This window comes from Dreissena polymorpha, chromosome 2, assembly GCF_020536995.1.
Source record: "Dreissena polymorpha isolate Duluth1 chromosome 2, UMN_Dpol_1.0, whole genome shotgun sequence".
Taxonomy (NCBI): Eukaryota; Metazoa; Mollusca; class Bivalvia; order Myida; family Dreissenidae; genus Dreissena; species Dreissena polymorpha.
Window position 1 is genome coordinate 123,469,681 of NC_068356.1, and position 25,967 is coordinate 123,495,647.

A 25,967-nucleotide genomic window follows, 5' to 3' on the forward strand; every position below is an offset into this window, starting at 1 on the left:
TTATATATAATCTGTATATAGACTTATAATGGCGATAACAAATTTATATTGCAGAAATGTCTCAATTCACAATCAATATTTCGCAAATATTACTGCTGAACATACGACTCTTGGTGGGTTCGGTTGTCTTGGCGACGAAAGTGATTTATACGATTGTGGGTCCGGACAGTGGGTTGAGTCAGCACACTATTGTCCTAGTGGAGAAAACGTAGCTCTTAACTGCCGTGAGTAGTAAACATGTGTACATTTTGTTTACTCGCAGATTATAGAAGTTAATTTATTCAGCTGTTTTCTAGTGTTGGTTTTTATCGTCCCGCATAATGAGTACGTATGTTTTAAATTCATTGAACATTCATGAAAAAGGTTTTCTTGGCAAACATATTTAATACCCGGGGTAGAATTTACATCAGTATTGATCAATTAAAACTGGTCGTGCACAATATTGGCATTTTCGTTTTGTTCATTTTGCATTTCTGACATTGTTATGTATAAATGCAGGTGCTCAAACTCCTGTAAGATTAATGGATGGTCTGCATGAGGCAGGAGACAATGGAAAACATACACATGTACAAGGAAGGGTAGAAATCCAGTATAGGAGGTTTGACCAGATTTTACAAAAGTACCGTGATGATCACTGGGGCACAATGTGTGATGATCAGTTTGGAGATGAAGATGCCTTGGTGTTGTGCTCTATGATGGGATACTCTGTTGGGTACGGACTCTTCTTTACACTTGTTCTTACCATATTCATATTTCAAAAATGATTAAGCTACTCATTTTATGAACTTGTATGTGAGCAAGTTGTATGCATATGATATGTTACGATACATGTTGTCCACATAAATTGTATATTGTTGTGCTTCACAAAAATTGACCATACTTAAAAATGGGAGATTATTAATGTCGCATAATTTAAAAATTATTTACACAATGAATAGTCATAACAATTTGGAAAAAAATATGTACAGTTAATGTTTAAATATTTAACATAAGTTGACACCATAAAACTTTTTTTCATATATCCGATTAAACTGATTTAGGTGTCATTAACTGGTATATATATCTATTTCACTGCATGCCAATGACAGTAATGCACTACACATCATCTTATAGTAAGGTATACCGCCCAGAGGCAGAATATCCCATGTTTGGCAATGAGACAATTATACTGGACGACCTGCAATGTATCGGAGTTGAAGGAGATGTATCCGAGAGTAAATCACGAGAGTGGGGCACCCATGACTGCGTACACGACGAAGACGTAGCCATTTATTGTAGTGCTTATAAATTTTGTCACGTCAAAATCAACAATTAATAACTGTCAGTACTAACACAAAACCATCGTATGCAATTCCACCGGTCGCTAAGAACTTATTTATTTAATGTTGTTTCCACCTTTTTCCAATAGGTGATGTTTACAATACCGTATGGGTATGGGTATATTTCTTATTCAGACTACCAAGACAACATTGATCCCTGCGACAAAGGGAACTACAAGAGACTCCCTAGCTTAGAAATGAGGCTGGTAAACTTCAGAACAAAGTCGAATCCCATAAATGACAACAAACTTTCATTGGGCTGGTACTATGTTGGCAACAACACTTTGCCAGACCAAGCACCTCCAATGAACAGATGTGCTACATTTTTCCCGGTGTATAGCAACGGTAATGCTTTTGTTTTCATTTTTGTTTTATGACCCAAGTGTTATTTTCGTAAACGCTTGCAATACTAATATGTGGCCTTAATTTCATACTTACAAAATACGCAAAATTATCGGTGTTGTAAAATATTTATATAACTTAAGGAATCGTGTGTTCTCTTACGTTGTAGTTACTTAATAATACACAATTTCGTACGTTCAAACTTTGTGCAAACAATCGAGGTAAAAAACTAAAGGCAAGAGAAAAACAACATATTTGAACTTCTTTTATATGCCGATTTATACATAAACGAATCATAAAACGGCTTCGGAATTTAAAACGACACAACACACATACGTATTAGAAGTATAATAGTAAGTTATTAAAACGTCTTTTCAATTTAAAAGAAAGTGTTTTCTTTCACATAATTAAAAAAGCATGAAGAATCGTGTTCCCCACATTATATAATGTTTTTGTAAACACACGCAACTAACGTGCAAAAAATGTATTTTGTCACAATTTTAGCATATTTAATAAAAATAGAAAAATATGTTTCGATCGTATTAACAAAGTATATAATATCCTTTATAGCGCATGCGCTAAATAAAATAACGTTACTAGGGCTCCGTTGAGCCAAGCTTAACTGAGAAGGTCGGCTTTTCAATACATGATAGTTATGTTACTCGCTTATCTTCGTGTAAACGAAGAACACATTAGGAATAGTACAACTACTAGCAAGCAATGCAGACATAATTCCTCAAATCAGTTGGACACATAGTTATAAAATATGTCAAACTTAGAATGTCATTCTGTTATTAAACAACTCGTGCTTAAAGTATCTTGCTTTAATGTGGTTTAACATTGGAAAACTTTACTTTGTAACTAAATAACAACGTTGTTTTGTTTGTAAACTTACATTCCGCTTAAACGCATCGCTAACATACTGTTTATGCTAAAATCGTTTTTAACAAATTCAGATCCCAACGCGGTACCCAAACTAGAGGATAAAATCAAGTCTGTTAAAGCAGAACAGTCGGGAGATTCCAGCATAACATATGACTTACAAGCAAAGAACTGCGGAGGTTACTATGTATATCGACTAGGTCCAACCGTAACAAAAGACAGTGCCTATTGTTTTGGTAATATGTTTATAACACAAATGTTTTTGTTGTAAACATGATTTTGATGAAGTTGTGTGCCGCGTGGACTTTATGCTATTGCTGCTTAAATCCTTCTATTGCGTAAAATTGTAACTTTTGTTAAATGTATATAGTATGTTTTTCACAACTGATGTGAATGTTGGTGCTTTTCAGGTATTGGCTCGGAAAGTAAGTGTTTATTAAATACCTTTGTACGTTTTGGAAGAATATTTAACTTTTCTGGACACATAAACCATATCCAACCATTATTATATTAGAATTTGACTTTGAAATCCTTTTGGAAAATAGCTCACAATGAGTCTTATTTGGGGCAAATGATAAACTCCAAAACTTGTCAACATCATTTATTAAATAATATATACAGTAATTTAACATAACTGGACATCAGATATAAATACGGCTCAATACTTACATATTTGTAGTATAAAAGTAACGTTATACAACTTAATAGTTATTTTTAAAGTGTTTCGTCACTTTACCTAAATGTAAATGCATGGTCCTGTTCCCAACCACAATATAATATATTTATAGAAGAAACACGATGTGACTAAGATTTGCCTATGAGGAATATTTCAATATTTTATCTAAAATTCATTGTTTACCTTAATAATTGTTTGTTAAGCAATTGAATTCTTCAAGTCTTGTAGTAGAAAGACGTTGATTAATACTTATTGTTGAAAACATGTAAATCAAAGAAAAGTTAAGCAACTGAAAAAAATCCGATGAAATGAAACACAAACTAATGTTGTGCATGTTGCAAAATTATCGAAGATAACTTCTGGTGTAGCAAAAACTAACTGAAAATTACCAAATAACTAAATTTCGTTTTTGTTCCGTAAAGAAACTACGAAAAGTGGTTGAGTTACCATAACCCTGTCACTGGCTAGATACTGCCTATATGTAAAGATGTCCGACTCTTCTCTGTGATACAAGCCATTTATAAATAGCACACATGTCTAATTCATATTATCATGTATTTTACACGTGTCCGCAACATTTTTGGTGAATTCATTATACATTTCTGACTACGTCAAAAGATGAACGCTTTGCATGCGTTTATTTATTTATTGAGCTTTTGTCAAAATTTCACTGTCAAAAAACGGTTTGCTGGGGGTGCATGCATTTAGGCGGAAGTAATTTTCTGAGAAAATGCATGTTATATCTTTTTTCTCCTAAATTTCGAAAACAAAATCATATATCTCTTTAAACATATAGATCTACTAGGTTTTCTCAATTTTATAAAATGACTTTGCAAGAAAACAGCATTGAAAGTTCACCGTTTTATAAGGGAAACCTATTGGAATCGGAATCGGAATAAACTAACTTTAACAAGAATTAGATGGTGGCTCTTTAGTGTCCATTTTTGTATACAATCACATAGCTGCATTATTTTATAAATTGCTTTCTTTAGCGGCTAAACATAATGATTAATATCACAATATATAAGTTGCCTATGATTTTTTTATGAGCTACATGATATTTTCGGGTACAGTATTGAAAGAAAAATATGCTCTCACTGCAAATACGATCGTGTTTTAAAGCCAGATATAGATGCGTTGTTTTTCCTAATCACAAAAATATGAGTTTCTTTTAATTTAACATTCGTCCAAATAAACATTAAGAATAGTTTATTTCTACGGAGTTCCTTTTTGCCTCAGGCATGAAAACCATTTAACAAACATGCCTTTTGTGAATATTTTATGTATCCTATGCGAAATCAAACATTTCGTGCATTTCATTCAGTTGAACGTTGAGATTTACACGGGGAGTGCGTTTATGAAGGTATTGGGCTTTTGTCGGAATTTAATTGCTCAAACCCTGTTTTCTAATGGTCCCTTCATCTCGACGATGGTATTTTCTTTAACAATGATTTACTTTTTTTTTCTTCAAATTTTTGAAATATGACATATTTGTTTTCCAATAAATACTCTGTGAACACTTTCTGACGTAAAGGAAAGTAAACAAAAGGCTTGAAACTTCTCCATTTCATAATGGTACCCATGTGAATTGGATTAAGTTTAAACTTACTTTTAAGAAAACCAGTACCGTATTTTCAGGGTCAACTTGTATAGAAAAAAATAATGTAAAAGTATTATTTTATTGACTGCATTTTTTTCTGGTAAACGCGGGATAGATAAAATAACAGTTTTTGTCTGCGATTTTAAAGCGATACATTATTTTGCGAGTACAAAAGCTTACAACAATAAATACAATACGAAAACCCGCTTTCGGGCTCTGACTGCACATACAATCATTTTAAGAAAACTTGCCAGTTTAAAACTTTACTGATTTCAATATCATTCAAACAGGTCAAAATGAGCTTTTAATATTGTTGCTTAAAATTATAAAAAAGCGCATCTAAATTTGCGTTGCCTTCGGCATTGGAATACAAAAATACCAGCCAGACTATTGTGTATCGTATTGAAATGTGTTTGTGAGGCATTTCTTTATTATCGGATCAACCTAAAATTGTGCGTGTGTGTTAGAAATACATTAGCAATAATGAAGATAGGGCTGTGTAGTACAAAAAGGTAGTAATTATGTAGATGCGTTTTTCTATGGTCTCAAAATATTGAGCTTCATTTAAGGCTACATTAAACTAAAGATAAAGATATTTCTCCGAAGTCAAAATTAGTGTCTGTTTGTACAGATTTATTTTCTTCTTAGTTCACACCTTATAGCTATTCAAGACAAATGCTAATATTATATGTTCAAACAATGATAATGTTATTTTCACACTAATTTAAATTTGCCTTATTTTTTATACTAGTTCCACCTCCGTCGTTTGTTGCGAATGAGGTTGGTGTTGTTAAAGACAACAATAAAACATCAATCTGGTTTAAATGCAAGTTTGACCCAGAGCAATCCGAAAATCTCTACTACCAAGTAGAGTGGCACATCATAGGAAATTCAGATCATTTAATCACAAAACAATACTGCAACAAGACCGACATGTCACCGTGTTATGTGACGCACAAGGATCTAGAAGATAAGAATATCGGCATGGGCACAAATGTAAGTTGAATGATATTGACTTTCCTACGCAAATGCTTTGGTTTAATCTAAAATATCAAACTCTGATGCATTTGAATTTGCTTAATACTTGGCATGAAACGTTATCAATAGGTTATTCATTGGTATTTAAATATGACCCGGTTAGAAGCACACATGTTTTAAAAGATAATATTTTGTACATATTTCATGCGCTGTTCGTGCATTCAACGAACCCAACAGTCAGCCGGGCCAGTTGTCGTTGATGTCGGACCCATTTTTTCTGGGTATCACAGTGCTAACCCCTCGCATTTCATTGCGCCGAGGAGAGTTTAAGTCTGTGGAAATGAAATTAACAGTTCCGATAGTGTGCGATAATGTGAGACCTTCCAACAACCTCGCATGTGGGGTCAAAATTGACTACTTCACACCAGATTATGGAACTTGCCCCAGTTAGTTTTTTTAACCGTTTCTGAATAATTTTGTTCTGAATCTAGACAGTTATTTAAACTATGCAAAGTCACCCTTTGCAATTATAGACGTATACATAAAATGTATTACACTTCTTAATTGATAAAAGTCATAAAATGTATGCCATACCAACATATATGTGTTTTATAAATATCTGTAGTGAGAATCTTACACGTACAAAAATGGACTACTTCAACAAAATTTGTTATGCTGATATCGCGTTTTCGATAGTGAACATACGTGATATATAATCTACTTTACATTCATTACCAATTAAGTTCACCTACAGATTTCCCGCAGCCGTTGAAAGTGTCCACGTAGACAACTTTCTTCATAATTCTTAAAATAAATAATTTATTTATTATTTGTAAAATAGAGAAATTTATTTTGAGGACACATTTGATACATTATAAATAAAATATAATATTATTTACGAACATATCATAAGCGTGTATAACGTCGTTATGCACGCGTAATACATTATTGTAAACTTCACTAAAATTGATAAAGGTAATATCGTGTAATATCGTGTAATATCGTGTATGTTACTTATGTTATAATCTACAAAAATAACAGTATTGCGCGTGGAAATTGCGTCATAGTAAACTTTCATTTAATGATATTAACGTATATTAACGTTTAAATTGAACCAAGCCTACCTCGTTAACATAACTTCATGATGTAAAATAAAGAACTATTGATAATACGTCTTCAAAACTGTTCAGATGCTGAAGGCAACTTCCCAGGCGGCTGTTCAGTGGCACTCAACGAAACGTCATTTGACAGAACGATAACTGTGAGCGTCAGTGCTGCGGAAACCGGACAGTACGGCGTTGCCGGGAAGTTCACTCTGTTCTTACAAATTTCCAAGAACTAGAGGAGTCGCCTTTTTTTCGGTTCCTTACAAACTGCCTGCAATAGAGGTAAATAATCTTTGTTCTCTCTTCATTGTGCTCAATAAAATGTCCATAGTACACACCTTGATCAAGTTAAATAATTATATACTCATTGTACCAAACTATAAATATACTTTTTAATCTAAGTTTAAGATGAACTTTGCATAGAATACATGTGTCGACCTATTTCCGTTTAGGTTGAAGTACTTCCAGAAATGGATCGACAATGGCGAGGAAAACTATGTACAGCCCGAAATGATCCACACATGTATACATTTGATGGCAGGTACGTGCGTTGTTATGGTCAGTAAAATACGATATTCATTTTATAAATACTATTGCCGTAGATCACTTCTAAGCAGGAACATTTAAAACCAGAGCCATGCTTTGTTGCATCCTAACTTTCCAAGAATGTTCTACGATCTGTAAGCAGTGCTCTATAAAACTAGTATTGTTTTTGCAAGAAATCAATTTTATATAGGTTGTTTATTGTCAAAGTATTCATTTATATTCTGGGTGACAATGGATATAATAACGTTTGACGTATTGTTATACCGATGAATTACAGGTCGTATGAACATCACGCTGAAGAAGGAGACAACATCTTGTACAAGCACTCAGTGTATGGAAATGTCGAGGTGATGCTACTCATAATCCTTATCCATATTTGACTGTTCTCTGACATAAAAACGGAATCACTTTATTTTCTTCCCGGTTTTGTAATTAATATTTTATTTGCTTTCATTTCGTCATAATAAGAAGTACTTCATAACGTAAAAATAAATGTTACGAATGCAACAGATTGGTTTCAAACTAAATTATTATTATCTATAATCCTTTTTTCCAACGCTATTTTATATTATAAGTGCGCGCTAAATATCGTTTATGTTAATGTAGTCATTGATGTTATTGTTACCGATGTTTTAACAGGTCCAGCATAGAATAGCAAATTGCACGGATGGCCAAAGTCGAGCGAAATGTAACTGTGACGTGGCAGTAAGTGCCGGACGTGACGTTTACGTCATCAACGTGTGCAATGGGTACATCGACATTGGCTACAGGCAGTGCTGGGATAAGGCGTTAACAGTGAAAAAAGAAAACGACTATACTTACACGGTAAAATTATGCTATTATATAATAAATAGTTTACGTTTAATTGTTATGCATACAGCAATAATTGCTTTACTTAACATGAGTATTACACTTGCCTTGTTTGAAAGTATCCTCTAATACTCATAATGCATTCGTTTCGAATTGTAGATCTATTTGCCATACGGCACTGCTGTCAGGGCGCGGATAGACAGCGCACCGTTTATGGGTGAGCAAGGAGGCAGAGTTTTGGACATTTCCGTAAATCCATCGATTCAAGACAGCAGTGGGAATAGTACAGGGTTATGTGGATCGCTTAATGGTAATTCGGCTGATGATTTCGACAATGAATCGCAATTCATAAACGACTGGAAAGTACAAATAAATGCATCGTTGTTCACCAACGATTCGTATCATAAAGATCTTGAGCCTTGGGTTTTTCCAACATGCACATGCAAGAAAATCACTGGAGGAAACGGCGCATTTTCGTGTGACAGAAGTCTCGTGGGCTGTACTCGAGGGACGCTTGCTGGTTACCATAGTTGCGGTGAGCTGATAGAAAGTCGTCCAGTGAGATCCACGTCAATAAAATCAAGAAAACCAGAGATAAAGATACCAGTCTTACATCAGCGATTCCATGTCCGAAATCGTGTAAATAGGTTTTTGTAATACGTTTTTGAGAGGTAAACTAATATAAAAATAGGAAAACAATTAATGCATAACAATTAAATATGAACTTTATAACTATTTTTATATTCATTTACTTCAGCGAAGAGCATACGTATGGAAGAACGATATGGCGCGAAGTCATTGTGAGCAGGAATTAAAAGCAATACAGGACATGTGTAATAAAATTCCAGACACACACACGAACGTGTCTTTGGAAAATTGCGTGCTGGATATAAAGGTATGTATATGAATACAAATACAAATAAAAGATTAACAGAAAATTTTAGCATTAATAAGGTTTGGTTAGTAATAAAAGTGAAAGAATATATTTATGAAAATAGATAATGTTCTTGTTATGTTTTAGATAACCAACTCATCAGACTGGTTAGCGATGTCAAAGCAATCCATGTTGCAAACATGTCAAAATGAGATCCAGCGTAATAGTACTGTTATTAAAGACTTAATTGAAAAAGCGGAGAACAAAAACACAACAAGCACAGGGGCAGCAGAAACACATATAACAACTGTCGCTCCACCGACGCTCGCAGAATTGAACATTTTGAAAGAAATTTTAAAAATCTCTGAAACCATTGAAGAACGATTTTGCATGAATAATTGCAGTGGAAGTGGTATTTGCGTCAACGGTAACAGAAAACCATATTAGTGATATCTTTAAATAAAAAAAATTACATGTTTAACGTCATAGGAATGTAATTTATTCTGTAATATACTCAGAATGCAAACATGAATGCATCTATACGCAAAGTTAATTGTTATAAAACATATCTTTTCAGGAACGTGTCGATGTAACTCGGGTGTCGGCGCGGTCGATTGTTCCATTGATCTTAAAAAACCACCAATTATATCTGGGATATTAGATCATGGGCTTTGTGACCAGAACAAGACGGACTGTTCTAAGATTGTTGTCTTTGGTGGAGAATTTACATCGTCTAACTTGACTTGCCGATTGAACACATTTTATGTAAGGCTTTACACAATGGTTGGCTTTAAAATTGTGTGTGATTGCACTTTTGGGTCTGTTATATCGATACTCACTGTTTTGCAATGATATGTTTTCAGTTTGACATACACGGGACACCTCACAATGAAAGTAGACATGAAGTTCCTGGGCACGCTGAAACAATTGTGGAGACAATATGTCCCCTCCATGGATTACGGCAACGTAGATCCATTGACAATAGGTTTGTTGTCGGATTCCATGTATCCGTAAGTAACGACGGTGAAAACTACGATTACCACAAACAAGGGTTAGCCTACATTTATAACTCGCATTGCCAGACGTATGGTTTTGCAAAAGATAAAGAATGGATATACACGTTTCCACTGAAGGTAATTTACTAATGTGTTATGTTTGTTTTCGTTGATCCATTTTAACCATCATTGCATAATTCGTGTTGTGTTGTGTGTAATATTCTATAATATGTGAAACCCTGATCAATCGCCGTCAATAGAGGACTAAAAGATGTTAACAGGAATTTCTTTCCTAATAATGTTTCTGGATAAATGCATAAAAGGTATTCTAGTATAAGCCAATATAAAATATATTTAGCATAAAGTTATGCAAAGTTCAACACTGACAAAATCCGTATATTCTTTAGCCATGCGATTTATTTTATTATCCATAATCGTGAACAGGATGGGTTCTGCTTTATCGAAGGTCAGTGCTACTATAACAGCACTTTTCACATTTCACAAAAGATGATATGTGATCCGCTCGCCAACCAAACATCATGGACACCGTGCACACGCGGTATTCATTGACTTATCGTGATGTGATTATAACATTCTTAATTTACAGAAATGGTATCATATGGAATGTCAACATTTTGAGGTAGACACACCTTAAGCGATGAGAGAAACGATAGCTTAAAGGGGCCTTTTCACAGATTTTGGCATGTATTGAAGTTTGTTATTACATGCTTTATATTGATAAATTTCAAAATTGGACCTAAAAAATACAGTAAACAAACAGGAATTTAATTTAAAAACAAAAGAAAAAAAAGTAACCCTCAACTGGGCTCGAACCACTGACCCCTGGAGTCCTGGAGTAAAACGTCTTCCGCTTAGACCACTCGGCCGTTATGATAGGATGTATTTTTTACTTTATATAAGCAATCCTCGTAGTTTCACAAAATATAACGACAAAAACAGAACTTTCCAAATTATTCAATCGTTTCGCGTTGCAACGCTGTATAATTATCAGGTTTTCAAATCGTCAAAATATGCATATAATGGATATTTTAGAGCATGGCATATGTTCATTATTACTATTTTCTTACAAATATCATAACTAAAACGAAAATTTGCGATTCTGAAACAACTCTTTTTAATTTTATCAATTCATCAACACGTGAAAAGAACCCTTTAAAACAACACGAAAACAATTAAAGACGCATAGTCGAGCTTGAAGTGTATACTTTCCAAGAAATACTGTATTGAAAATTAAGTGACGTCTTAAATAAACTGGCGACAGGATACACGTAAAGCAATGAACGATACGACTCGCGACATTTCAAATGACAATCGACATTATATCGCGCAAATATAGCGAACAATATCGTGTGTCTAATTGCGATCGATGTATCAGTGAATTATGTAGCGAATCATTATTAAGTCTAGTCGAAATAGATAATCAAGTTCTCCCCAATTATGATCAAATGTCTTGTGTCTTTAGGTGTCGCTTGTCGTTTTAAATTGTCGACTATTGCGTCATGTGTCGATTTGATTGGACAGATCGACAGGCGAAATTCAATCTGCAATAATCGGATTCCGTAGCTATTGGGTATTCTAAAGACAAAGTTGTTAGCAACACTGAGTCGTTTGCTTCAGCTGTATAACATTTAGCCCTGTCTGAGCGCGTGGAGAAGATGGTACACGTATATAACTTCTATCAAATCGATATATATTATAGGTACCCTACAACTTCTTTCCATGCGATCTATATAAACGATTTTTACAAGAACATGGCATTGGATTAAGCCTCGCAAACAGTTTTAAATAGTTTTAATATATATACATATATTACAAATGCACTGTATCATCAGTAAATAACTTATATAACGCGTATCCACTATGTTGTCTTCTTATTCTACATTTTAAAGTTATTTGTTCGATACTTAATTAAATAATATAATCTACCTATATTACAAAAGTAATTCTTATAACAACCGTCGCAAATAATAAATGTGTATGTGTTTGGTGTGATACAACGTCTTAAAGCGCGTCTTCTGTAGACTCATGATTAAAAGAACTATCTAGATATCCGATTACAATTAAAAAGCAAATTTAGTTAATCGATCGATTGCATTATTGAATTAAATCCGTACACTTTCTATACGAATAGCTTAACTGCTCTCGGAAAAGCAGCCTTGAAACCCGCGAAAACAGACAACGTGTGCCCGCTTAATACAGCATATGCACATGGGCCTGCTAAACTGTATTGTATAAGTGTTATAATGGATCGCAAAACTAAAATAGACTCGTAACAATAAGGAAAATACAAAAACTACATTCGGAAATTTATAAATTTTAAGAATTCTTTTACTTTGTATTTATTTGTTTTTGTTCCACAGACTGCATACAAGCAGACTTGTGCAAGACGAAACGCATTTCTGTCTGCGAAGTCATGAACGATACAATACAGTGTTCATGTGCGCGAGGTTTCTCTCAAAATGAATCCGACTCAAACGACTGTGCAGGTTCGAAAGTTTTTGCATATAAGAATTGCATGTTGTTTGCACTACACCAAATCAAATATAACATTACCATTACATTTTACACACTATTTAGTTACCATGGCGAATCCGTATTTGCAATTGAATTAAATTATAATGAAGCCAGTGAGCTTCTATCAAAACATATTATTCATTTCAGAAATTTCACTGACAACTATTGTTCCGGATGAAGGTAAGCGATAAAGTATTTTTGTGACAAGAAATAAATTCATATATTCCAAAAAATAAAACAAGTAAACGAGTTACTTGAAAGTGACATTCTTAAGTTAATATTTTTCAATAAAAATGATATGTTATTCTACCAACAGTTTATGATGGTAGACACAGCCATGTTGTTGTTGAAGTTAAGTTGGACTACATCTTTCCGCAAGGTTTAACATTGAATGCGTCAACAACCTACGGACGATACGAACTTGAACTTAGTACCAAGGTAGGTCACTCAGAAAATTCATTTTCCTTTATCATGTACACCATGAAAAACTCGTGTTTTAATAAGAGCTCAAAATTGTTGCTGTCGTATGTCAAGTTCCACTCATGAAAAGAGTGCATTTTGCACCTGATTTATGTGCTGTAGCTTAAAATAGACTCGCAACTCAATATATGTAGTATTCTATGATGAAAAATTTAAATCGGAATTAACAGACACGATGAGAAAGTATTTACCAATTGTAACTACAAAAAAAATCCTAAATTTACGAAACATACATTGCAGTAGATGGTACGTTCGTAAAATAATATTGGTGACGGGGATTGAGGTGGGGTAAAGGAGTTACTGTCAATACATGAAAATGAAAGTAAAATGAAATGGAAATATATTATAATCTTATTATAAATGAAAGCATTTAAATCCAGGCGAAACATATTAAATATTTTTTATGAGGTTTGTATAGAATTTAATACAATGCTCGTTGATACCAATAAATTATTATTATAATAATGTTGTGGTTTATTCTTTGTAAGACTCACAAAGTGTGCATGTATAGATCAAATTAGCTTATGGTGTGGGTCGTAATCATAAAGCTAAAACTTTGCTACTACTTTTTTTCCTTTGAACCAACATACGTCGAATATCTTTTTAAAATTACTTTCTTGTTTAAACTAATCTTCATCTTTGTTATCGAGTTTGTGTGAATCCTGTATAAAATTATGAGACTTTGTAAATCATTGGCATTTGCCTCTTTGATGTTTTTGCAAATTCTCACAAATGTAGATGATTAAAAGTAAATTACATGGGTGTTTGCATTTTTCCGTGGCCGTTCGATTTGCCTATGTTAAAAAGTGGAACTTCATGTCCTGTGACTGTAATACATTCAAAGAGCGAACAACTGCAGACCCTTCAGCGCTTTGATTCAAATATGTGCAAATACTCCTAAAATATGTTCTGCAATATGTAAGCAAAGATTTAATCAATTCACGGTGGTCACGCGTAATTGACATTGAATCCTTAAAATAACGCTTGGTAGTCTTTGAATAGTGTCTTTATGTTAAAACGGTATTTGTTGATGCTCTTATATATTTATTTAATAATAAATATTTGATTAACGTTCATTCTTTTATATTTTATAACCATTATTTTAGCAGAATGCACATTCATTTTATTCCAATACAATTACGATATATAAATTCAGATTCTCGCTAAAAAAAGAAAGGAAAACGGACTATACTTTGATTAAAAAAATCATGTCCTATAGGAAACACATGTATATTTATCTTAAAAATTAAACAAACTATACTATATGCAATTCATTTGTTTTATATTTATTCTGTTGTTGTCGTTTTTGAAATAATTTATATAATTTTATTCCCAAGAACGTTTTTGGTCAAAATTACGCTTCTGACATTTTAAATCTCTGTTGACATTTCTGTGCTGTCATAATTTAGTTGACCAAGTTCTACAAAGACGAAATAGGGCATTGGCTTTCGAAAGTAGTCATACGAGATATAAGGTATGAATTAAGTTTGTTTAAAAGTTATCTTCCTAATATCAATAGATTTGGGTTTTTTTTTTTTTTTTTTTTTTTGGGGGGGGGGGGGGTATTTACATTTGTAAACAGATAAATAAGTTAAATGTAATATAGTGAATGTAATTTAAATATCAATCACAATAATCCAGTTCTTTATAATAGTATGATAGTATGAATGCCATTTGAACATCAATCACTTTGTTGTTTTTTCACAGAACAGGAAGTCTGTACGTGGACCACTTTGTTGTATATCAAAAGCGCGAACAAATTTTGAGCGATGTGACATATGCGGTGGTGAAATTGGCCGAGAGCGGTCTTGTAATTTATGGTAAAACATACAACGTCACCAATGCTTTCATTGGTAAAGATAAAGGTAAATTATTAGTATCTGAAACAATAAAGCATTTATTTAGATTCTAAGTTTTTAAACCCATTAGTTATTTAGTTGTTAACATCATAAAACAAATGCGTATATGAACGTTAAAGAAACATTTTCACGTTTAGGTAAAATTAAGAAAAATGTTTCAGATTTGCAAATTTTTGGTGTAGTTATGATATTTTAGAGGAAATAGTGATACTGAATATTTACCATCCTCTAAATTATCCATTATATGCACCTTTTGACGATTTACAAATCTGAAAATAATAAAGCGTTACAAACGCGAAACGATTGAATGATTTGGAGAGTTCTGATCGTTATATTTTGTGATATTACGAGGATTGCTTACATAAAGTATAGAATACACCTTTAACTACATGAGCACGGATTACTGAGCGGTTCAATTGTTAGACTTTAACTTAAAGGGTCCTGGTTCGAGCCCAGTTGAGGATTACTTTTTTTCTTTAATTTTATTCTTGCTTTTTACTTGAGCTATTAAGTTCTACTGTGTCAATTTTATCCATTTCAAGTATTAAATGACAAAGTTCAACGAAGGCTTAATTCTGCGAAAAGGTCTCTTTAAAGGTTTAACATCAATAATAAATTAACTATGACCATGGGGTGTTTTATGTGTATGCATATATGCAATAAAGCTTAATTGCACCTTTATATCATTAAGAGAGGTTCACCTTCCTTTAACGTTTATGACAGACAAGTAACAGCTATTGATCAATTGTTATACACAGTAAGTCACATTCCATTTTAAATAGATACTATGACACGAGTACCGGTATGGGAAATTGTAACGAACTGATCAAAATAATATTGCTTAAATCTTGTTTGGCAAGTTCCCTTACACGACATTACGGAAGAGAGAAAGTCTGAATAATGCCGTGTATATACTAGTATCAATCCATGTAACGATGACGAACACTGTGAGGTTGACGATACGATAGTTCGTTGCGTGTAAGTACACATTCAAACTGTTATATTTTATTTTGTAAAGCTGAACCGTATTTAACACCATGACATAAATCCTTTGGAATTATTTTTTACAACGATTGTATGTTTTTCTTACCAATAACCAAAATTTTAATTCTATATGAACTATTCTACAAATGTTGCTAAGGCATTGTAATGAGGCGCATAGTGTTTTGATGTGAGCTAAAAATTTCTATAACCATGTTAAATAAATACTTGTTTGAGTCAAGAAGGACTTTTCATTTATATTTTCACTCAGAACTCACTTTTTTTTTTTAATTTCAGAAAAAAAGAAAACTACACAGGGTAAGTTTTTTTTATTTGTTTTCTATTTAATGTTAAATATTTGAATTTTGGTTAAAATGATCTATTATTGTTGTCACAAACAGTTAATTTTTTCTCTAAATCATTGATGCATCTATCAATAAATGTTTCTCCATTTAAATGTCCGATAAGGTTGGTTTGTAAAAAAAGGGGCTTCATTATTGTATTCAATGTTATCTCTTATTTATATTTGCTCACAGAACCCGACTCGAAACTGTTCAAAATAGTTTCGGCTGCGGTTGGCGGTGCTTTGTTCCTGATTATCGTCGTGCTGGTTGTCGTTTTATGCAAACAGAAAGCCAAGAAGCCAATGGAGATGGACCATCTAGAACCGAAGGAACACGACAACACGTACCAAGACATCTCCGCACGTGAAATGTCCGTGTTCAAGGATGACAAGTCTGATGTGCACAAGATCCCTCGAGCCAAGCTGTCTGAGTCCCAGCTTGCCTTTGAAGAGAGTCAGGCCAAGCTCTAGGTATGAGAGGTAATAATACGTTTGCATGTAACGAGATGCATTTACACACAGAAGAAAATATTACTTGTGGTAAACAAATTATTTGTGTACACAAGTGGAATTTCGTAAAAAGGCCAGATTATTTATAAAAGGCTTTGACAGTATGCATTCAAAACATGAGTCTTTTACCGGTCTTGTAAAGAAAAACAACATGTGCATTCCATGCAAATGTTCTTAAACTGTACACTTGCCATGTTTTATATTGAAATCAAAGAATCCGTTTAGCTCACGTTTGACATTTGCATAAATTAAGGGTCATCCTCGAACTCGCATATTCCTCTCTTTATTTTTTTATGTAATTATGTCTATGTTCATTTCGAGTTATTTTATGTCTTCGCGAACAGAAAAACGGACAGATTGGTTAACAAGAAAGGGACTGACAGAAGAACTAAAGGCTCATATAAAGTCAAATGTTTTCACAAACTTTCATGACAATACATGCTATGTTTTAGTTACTCTCCATTAAATCCTAAAAATCGCAGGATCCAGTTTACGATATGTATTTTACTAGTAATTCCGTTCTTTTTGCGGACGGACACACAGACAGATAAACAGTAGATGAAAATGACTGAAACACATATTTAAAACATACAACTCAATGTGTAGCAAAGTTTCATGATAATATCTTGCGTATCGTTTTTGCTTTTAATGCCATGTACAGTTATTTGGTAATAAGGCAGAAACACATTGACGGACTGACGAAAAGAAGGACAGACTGACAGATTGACGGTGAGGTAAGCCTATATTTCTCTCCGGTTTGATTGGGGAGGGAAGGTCATGTTATAAGTACTAGTAACTACCATAAAGAAGGTTACATGAATTTAACTGAAAATTTTAAGTAATTCATCTGGCAAAGTTACACATCTCTCAGTAGCCTAATAATAAGATGTATGGATCATTTACCTATAATATTCATCATTATTTGAAGACGTTATAATACTTCTTCGTGGAAAAATATATGGTTTTCGAGTGCATTATAATTAAGTCGATTAGTACTTACATCGTTTTTTTAATTTAGCAATTAATTGCTTCTAATGTTATGGTGCATTGTTGGTCTATGATAATACAGAAATATTGTTTTAAATTTACAGAAATCGCCATGAGACGGAGGCCGATCGAAACCGATATGATGGGCTGCCACAACAAGGTGAAAGTTACTACAATACTGGCATGCAGCTGTAACACGTGGAAGTTATTTGTGTGCTTGCTTTAAATGCCCAAACAGTAATGTAGGTTAACATAAGTTGTATGCAAGAAATATTGATGTTTTTGCTTTACAAATGTATGCCTATTTTTGTTGAATACAGGAGCGCATATGCTTAATTTTTGTGTGTGGACGTGCATGTAATCAGATTTTGATTTTTTTTTTATATTTGCGTATAAATGTATGTTTAAAATAATCATTACCTATTAACATGTTTTTAGATCATTTTTAACGTAAAAAATGAAGGTATCAATTATAATTCGTAAATAAATGTCATCATCATTGTATTTAAATAATGATTATGTAGGCACATAAGTTATGTGTTAAGATAGTACATACATTTTCAACAAAATTACTTTTTGTAATTTAAACTTATGCGGACGTAATCTTTTTTTGCGGCGTTTCTAAGCGGACATAATATTTTTAAACGTTATATTCATCAAATAGATTATTTTAAACGACACCTATTTTGCACAATCGTCTTCTCTCATTTTTAGCTCGGCTGTTTTCGGAGAAAACCCGAGGTATTGTCATAGCCAGCTCGTCGTCCGCCGTCCGGCGTCTGCCGTCCGGCGTCTGCAGTCCGCCGTCCGCGTCGTGCTAAAACCTTGACATTTGGCTCTAAAATCAAAGTGCTTCCACCTACTACTTTGAAACTTCATATGTAGATGCACCTTGATGAGTTCTACACGCCACACCCAATTTTGGGTCACTAGGTCAAAGGTCAAGGTCACTGTGACCTCTAAAAAATATTCTGACAAGCTTTCATTTAATCAAAACTGCACCCGCAGCCGAGCGTTTGCACCAGTTATGCGGTGCTCTTGTATTAATAATTTAATATGTTTCAAAAATAAATGTTTTCCTTCCTGCTTTTGTTTATTTATATTTTTGGAGAGTCCTTAATTAATAAAAATGAACATGGCTTATTACTTTTGCAGTAACAATGAAATTGAGGTAATGACACGACTGCAACTTTCATTTCAAATTTTATTTAGCAAGTTCAGGTATTGTGTTAGTAATCGAGCCTTTACCAAATTTACAAAGTCATTTCCTGGACGACTTTATTAAATCATGGTATGAAATGACAACAAGTTTGAGATTTTTTTCGCACGTGCTTTTCAAACTGGCAGAGACAATTAATATCTACGTAAAGGTCATGATAAAACTGGACAGTAATGACATTGCGCGACGTTACTTGACGTTGCAACCTCATTTTATCAAAATAAAGTAACTCGATTTGTTACTCAATAAAAATGAACCCGATAAATACGCTGACAAGTTGTTTTACACATGTTTTTACCATGCATGCAAAAACTGCAGTTAAGGTTTGAAGTAGACTTTTATATTTTTAACGATCCATGGTCATCTTCATTGAAATTATATCCATTATATCCATTGCTGATGGGCACTATGAATCTTTGGATAAGCGTATTTGTACACGTTCTTCGTTGTCGTAATCATTTTTTCAAGACAAAATGGCCGTGTACATTATTCGGCTTCTCCAAGTTCAAGCACTGTTCGATCTTAGCCGACAGTTTCATAATGTCAACCTACGGCGTCGGCGATGTTAAAGTAATGAGGACATGCGTATAAATACATACTAGTTAATAGTTGCTACCATTACATCTGATAAACAGTTTTTTAGTTGTTCGGGTGTTGAGAATCTTTTAGAAAAGGGTTTTATCGTCGTCGCCAGTTGGCTTGTACAATTAAGCCTGGTATTTTCGAATGACCACGTATTTGCTGTGTCTCTTTATATGTAATTCGTTTACATATACAAATGATGTTTACGAAGAGACATACAGTATTTATTAGACATTCTACCACTTGTGTAGTTTAAAGATCCATGTATAAATTGTCAGAATTAATCAATGCATGTTGCTACTTACTCGAGCTATATTACTCCTTCCCTGATGTGTCACTCGCAATCGAATAGGTATGCGTTTAACCTGTCCCCTAAGTGTCCGAACCGGTCGACTATTCGTAACGTAATCGAAACTGCGATAGCCTGTTAAAGTTCCTCGTGTTCATGCAGTTAAACGCATGTAACGGGTAAAATGACTGTTTCCAATTTTGTTCTTCTTGCACGTTAAAGTTGGAAAAACGAACGATTAAGGATCTTTATAGTAGATTGGTTAATTTTCTGTACTTTCCTTTATCAATAAAAGCGTCCTGATTTTCCATATTATCTGCTGGATTATTATTCATACTTCCGTTGTGTGACGGGTTCCCAGATATATCCAATAACCTTTCCTCGGCTTGGCCCATAAAGGAGCGCTTCTTATGCGGATCAATGTGGAAGATGGATCCAGAATAATAAAAAAAAAACAACAATTTTGTATATAACAAACCACGGGTATTGTATTGTTTGAGTCAATTTCTTTATAAAACTATTTTACTTGAGTAAATATGTATTCAACTGACTTAAATATTCCCTTTCAAACTTTGATACCGTGTATGTACAGTCGTTTTAATTTTGCACTGTCAACGCACAATCCCAGCACTGCCAATAGATGTCGATGTATCCTTTAGAAACGTCGATGACGTAGACTTCTCGTCCGACCCTCACGACAACGCCACATTTCGGTGGACTGTTTTAATATGTGCCGTTAGCTATTCTATGGCAGACCTTGATATTTTCTATTTTAGTATGGTTTTATCAAGTTATGTATACAACTAAAAAAAAAAAAGATACGTAAATAGACCAATAACATAAGGTGTGAATTCTTGTAGAAACAAGCAAATCCTTTGCAGTGATATCCCCCGCCAAATAAAGTTGGTTTATGGCAAATCCCTTGATATATGGTATAATCATAAAAAATATTTAAGCGTAAGGTAATTGGTTTAATGAAATCCACTTCTCACCATTGATATCTATACGCTCATGCATTTTCATATTTAAGTATTGTATTGTATCTGAGTTATAGCCCTGAAAAGTTACATCATAAAAAACTAAGGGCAATAACTCTTATATAAGAAAGTGTAGGGTAATGTTCATGTACATGGCACTTTTCCTAATTGATATATATACATCGAAGAAGATTCATTTTGATTTTTTATATAGTGTCTGGGATAAAGCCACTACACGTTTTGTGACAGACGGACGGACGGAATGACAGACTGACTTTCGGACGGACGGACGGACCACGCCAATGCTATATCCCTTCGCCTTTTGGCAGTGGTTAACACGTATATAAATATGCCACAATGGTACATATGTTTTGAATGGATGACATTTCTAGTTGAGAAATAAAGCTTTGAAAAAGTAAACATCTGTGTTAAAATGGAGACTAAAGTGATTGAATACAAAACAATTCTTTGCGAATTTAGAAAATTAATGTTTGTTTTTATCGCATAATAGATTGTATGTTGTTTATTTACACATTACGGTTCTTCGATGTTATGATCTAAGATATGGTCAAATTATGTTGTATGTCTTCGTGAGATTAAAAAAACAACAACACGATGATTGATGCCACACGCATTGCACGGATATTATTTATAGGAGGCAATACAATTCCGAATAATAAACTATTTACAAAGAATATTAATTTCGGTTTATAGTTAGGTCGTTAAATCCCTTAATCGTTAGCTTATTGCTTTATTCCTCAATATTTCAATTCAAAGGAACAACTTTAATCTTTAAACATCAAAACGGATAGTGTTCTGCATTAAAGAAACTGTATCAAAATGACACTTGTTCAAATTTACCATTCAAAATCGCTATTTCATCTTTTATCTTTCTGATCCGCTTGAAAGGCTAGTAAATGTTGCTTTTGGATTGCAATATTTCTCGAAATGACAGTTATTTCAGTAAAACATTCATTATCCAGTCACCCTCTCCAACGAGTTTAGCCTTTTTGAATGATACGGGAACGTAAATCGGTTAAGTTTGAAAGGGGTGAAGAAAAACTCAATGATCTGCTACAAAGAATACAATTAATCGGTTAACATACGTGATAAGCTAGCGTGTGTACATCATAGTTGCCAAATGGAATATACTAAGTACAATAACTTGGGCTCTTTGTCTACTTGTAACATCAAGAACTGCGAATAAAGTAACATTAATATAGAAAGGTATATTGTTTAAACTTACCACCATGTTGTGTTTGGTCTTTTAATTAATTAATGTTCTCCTAATAACTCGCTTTCTGTATTTTGTCACATTGTCATATAAAGTGTATGTATTTGAAATGTTTGAATTTTGCTAATAAAGTGAAAAAATTGTTCATCAATGCCAAAACTTGATTTTTATTAACCATAACGAATATGTTTATATTAATCATGTATCTTTTGCTTTGTGCTGTTTACCGTTTTCACATGCCAATCGCGTGACATCATTTTTGCTGAAATGACGTTGTAACGTCAAGTAACGTCGAGCAATTAAAAAAAAATCTGGTCTTATTGTGACATTGAAATTAATGTTACTTGCCTTTATTTGTGAAAAAGCATGTGATAAAAAATACTTAAAACTCGTTATCATTTAATACCATGATTATTTAAACTCGCCCTGAACGCGTGTAATAAAAATGGCATGAAATGACCTTCCGATCCTATATCACTTGATTTGACTTGCTTATATATGTGTGCATAGTACGATTTGTATTATCTCATACACAATAACATCATGACTTCTCAACCACCTTGTAATGTTAGTTTTTGAAACGTAATAAACTTTTAAAAAAGGTTTTGAATTTTAATGACACCGAGCAAATAACAGCACATACTTATTATTTAATGACAAATCATAGATGAAATAGCATAATATGAACGAAAATGCAAGTTATGTATATGGTGTAAGTTGTTTATTAGTTGTTTAAAAAAACTGAAAGTTTCAAAGAAAAGTGTTAATTTTAATGAAAGTATGTTACCATCCGCTTGTCTTTTATTATAGGCGAGTGGCCATTTGCCTAATTAAACTATGCTTACTTAATGTCACGCAGAAACGATGTCATTTCATAAACACGACGTCATCTTACCTAAACACGTATTTCCGATGAGTCAATCAATATATGTCATATGAAAATAATGGAATATAAAAATGATGTATGATTAAATAATCGTTAAGACCGTAAACTGCCAACAAATAAACATATTTTCTACTTTATCATTTTCTATAGCACCAATATCTTCAAGGTTCGAGCTCTCATTTGTTTTCCAAGCCTGTCAATTGTTCGCAATGTTAGTTTCATTATCAAGACACTTTTCGGTAGTGTACCGTGCTTACAAGTCTCGGAAGGCTGAATTTAGACGGGAGCACAGACGTGCCTCATTGTCTTACATGCAACATCTCGACCGCAAACTACAAACGGAGACAGAGTCAGATACCGTGAACTTCTGAAAAATAGTGAATGCCAGGAAAAAAGTTAATAGAACAAATATCGGCGACGGACTTGTGTTCAATGGCACTGTGTATAGAAGTCGAGAGGATATTGTGAAACAGTGGGGTTAATATTTTGCAGATCTCTACACTCCGACATATATTCCGCAGTTCGACAATAAGTGGAAACAAAATGTTATGAACGAAGTTGAAGCGTCGTTTAAAAATAAGTCATTTAAAAAAATAAGGTCCTTGACTCCACAGCAATTGTACACCCAACATCAGTTTTGTCCTGCATACAAACGATGGTAAAATGTCAAGCTAGTGGGCGCGATAGGATTATGCACGAACACTTGTTATTCGATGCCGTTACTCTGGCGGAGCCATTGTCTCACATGTATACACAGATGTTGCAAAGCGGGCATATTCCCGATACAATGAAGGAAGGGGAAATAATCACCTTACATAAGGGAGGTAACAAAAGAAAGATGAACCAAATAAATAACATGGCAATAACATTAACATCAAGTTTATTAAAGCTCGATGAAATAATGCTTTTAGACCGCTGCAAGAATTATATACTGAATCAGTTAAACAGACTGCAAGGGGGGCTTCCAAGACCAGCTGGGCTGCATAATGACGAGTTTCGCGCTCCGTGAATGCTTACATTACGCTCGAGAAAACTCATCCTCAGTCTTTTTATGCTACCTGGACGCTTGACAAGCTTTCGACCGAGTTTGGCACGAGGACCTATTCCACAAATTGCTAGCATTAAATAATCACCCCCGGAAACCCGATATGCTGTGAGAAGTTGGATGTGCTAGGAGAAGTTGCCGATAGATTTCGATGAATTTCGGTAGGGTAAGTAAATCCAGTTATATAATTGTTTAAAGGCATTTTTAAATTAAAATATATTTTGGTGTATGCAAAGGAGGTATTACCATGTATGTTAGAAAAATCCTGGTTATTAATATTCAGGATTTATTGAAATATGGCTATTTAAAGTCGACGATGCAGGGATTTGTACCATATTTCGCACTTTTTTTACAAATTTCTTTAAAGGTATGCCAATGAAAAGTTTTTTTGCACAGACAACAATATTAACCAATGTCCCCGAGTCACATATCCACCAGGGTTTTTAAAAAAAATTCGTATTGGTGGAAAAATTCGACTTTACATTCAACATGATGATGAAAAAATGATATGACATGGTGCTGTACAAAGACGTCGAAATATGACATGAGTGCAGTTCATTTATAAACTTAAAAGCTCACTATTACAGCTGATTTATGTCCACTCTGATGAATTGTAGATCATTTTCATTGAACTTAGGGGTTTTATAATTATATCCGTTCTGAAGCTAAGTTCTTGTACAATCCTAGTAAATGCGCTGTTGTTGTTTTTAATGAGCAGCGACATAAGCATCAACATTCATTCAAACTGGATCCTGACCCGATTCCTATCGCAGAAAAATACACGCATCTTGGGATTTTCTGCGACAGCGTATGGCAAGCGGTTCGACGCATAATCCCAAAAAACTAGGTTTCTCATGAGAACCTAGGTTCTCGCTTGAAGATTGCACATGGCTTTCAGAACACAAGTATTCAAATGAGAACCTAGGTTTTCATGATAACCTAGGTTCTCATTTTGAAAACCAAGGTTCTGGTAAGAACCTAGGTTCTCAGAATGAAAGCCTAGGTTCTCACGAAAAACCTAGTTTCTTGGGATTATGCGTCGAACTGCTTGCCATATCCGTGGTTATCATTTGGGAACCATAGTTGTCATGAGAACCTAGGTTCTCATGAGGACCTAGGTTTTCAGAATAACGCGTCTTTAATAATAAATCCGCGGTTTTCATTTGGGAACCATAGGTTCTTATGAGAACCTAGGTTCCCATGAGAACCTAGGTTCTCATGAAAACCTAGGTTTCCAGAATTACGCGTCGGACGGCGAAAACTTGCTCGTTTGGAATACGAGACACATATTATTCAGGGCGCAGGATCAATGGGGTTCACATATGATTACACACAGGCTGGACAGAATGAAAACACGCCGTTAAGAACTTTATTTGTGACCTTATCTCAAGTTATTGAAATATGTTTGCAAAGTCTTTAGTGCATACGTTTTTCTTGCAGTGTGGGCGATATCTTACGATTTAATAATACATTATTACTCATTATCAATAGAGATTAAATTTCTATTTATACCATAATGATAGCTTACTATATCACAGACATACTTAAAATAGAAAACTGTACCATACAGGCCGTAACAATGGAACTGAATATCTGAAACTCATTTAATGCTGCAACAATGAATTATGTAACGATTGATCTGAATTTGTTTCAATTTTAGTCTCAAAATAATATTTACAATTAAAGATGTATTTCATTAACAGTTTAAAGTGATATTATGGACATCTTACAGTTAATAGGTGTCTATCGCAACCGTTTTTTTGTTGTTGGTGTTTTCACTTCATATATACTAATATTTGTTAATGCAGGATCAACATACTAAAACCATATCCAGGAAAGAGAAAAATAATGCATTTGAATATTAAGCGTACTTGTGTTTGACAACTGATCATGCATGTACGATGTGATCCTT

At 33.8% G+C, this 25,967-nt stretch overlaps 1 protein-coding gene and 1 long non-coding RNA gene across 4 annotated transcripts; both read left to right on the forward strand.

Moving 5' to 3' along the window:
- The first annotated feature begins 59 nt into the window (after window positions 1–59).
- Window positions 60–13,095, forward strand: LOC127868849 (uncharacterized). Of its 3 annotated transcripts, XR_008044271.1 has the most exons (12): window positions 7,036–7,185; window positions 7,356–7,444; window positions 7,727–7,796; window positions 8,089–8,274; window positions 8,419–8,898; window positions 9,017–9,154; window positions 9,281–9,560; window positions 9,711–9,898; window positions 9,997–10,266; window positions 12,510–12,635; window positions 12,811–12,843; window positions 12,980–13,095. XR_008044271.1 is itself a non-coding variant. In XM_052410993.1 (10 exons), exons 2-9 carry the CDS (start codon window positions 522–524, stop codon window positions 7,137–7,139), a joined length of 1,386 nt encoding a protein of 461 aa, XP_052266953.1. In that variant the 5' UTR covers window positions 60–224; window positions 499–521; the 3' UTR covers window positions 7,140–7,185; window positions 7,356–7,446. The 3 variants fall into 3 exon arrangements, 2 of the variants coding, with proteins under 2 accessions (XP_052266953.1, XP_052266952.1); XM_052410993.1 differs by lacking the exons at window positions 7,727–7,796; window positions 8,089–8,274; window positions 8,419–8,898; ... (5 more) ...; window positions 12,811–12,843; window positions 12,980–13,095 and adding exons at window positions 60–224; window positions 499–712; window positions 1,114–1,277; ... (3 more) ...; window positions 5,571–5,813; window positions 5,995–6,243 and having other exon boundaries at window positions 6,988–7,185; window positions 7,356–7,446; XM_052410992.1 differs by lacking the exons at window positions 12,510–12,635; window positions 12,811–12,843; window positions 12,980–13,095 and adding an exon at window positions 10,536–10,669.
- Window positions 13,096–13,758: 663 nt separating this feature from the next.
- On the forward strand, window positions 13,759–18,907 carry LOC127868858 (uncharacterized). Its single transcript, XR_008044272.1, has 6 exons — window positions 13,759–14,617; window positions 14,851–15,008; window positions 15,863–15,980; window positions 16,281–16,301; window positions 16,520–16,806; window positions 17,928–18,907. It is a non-coding gene; the product is annotated as an uncharacterized LOC127868858 (long non-coding RNA).
- The last annotated feature ends 7,060 nt before the right edge of the window (window positions 18,908–25,967 follow it).

Excerpts from the sequence above, each read along its gene's own strand:
- LOC127868849 (XM_052410992.1), top strand. The coding sequence starts at position 7,374 with ATGGATCGACAATGGCGAGGAAAACTATGTACAGCCCGAAATGATCCA. Across the intron at positions 9,899-9,996 it reads GCCGATTGAACACATTTTAT|TTTGACATACACGGGACACC; the intron begins GTAAGGCTTTAC and ends ATATGTTTTCAG. Across the intron at positions 10,267-10,535 it reads TATACACGTTTCCACTGAAG|CCATGCGATTTATTTTATTA; the intron begins GTAATTTACTAA and ends TATATTCTTTAG.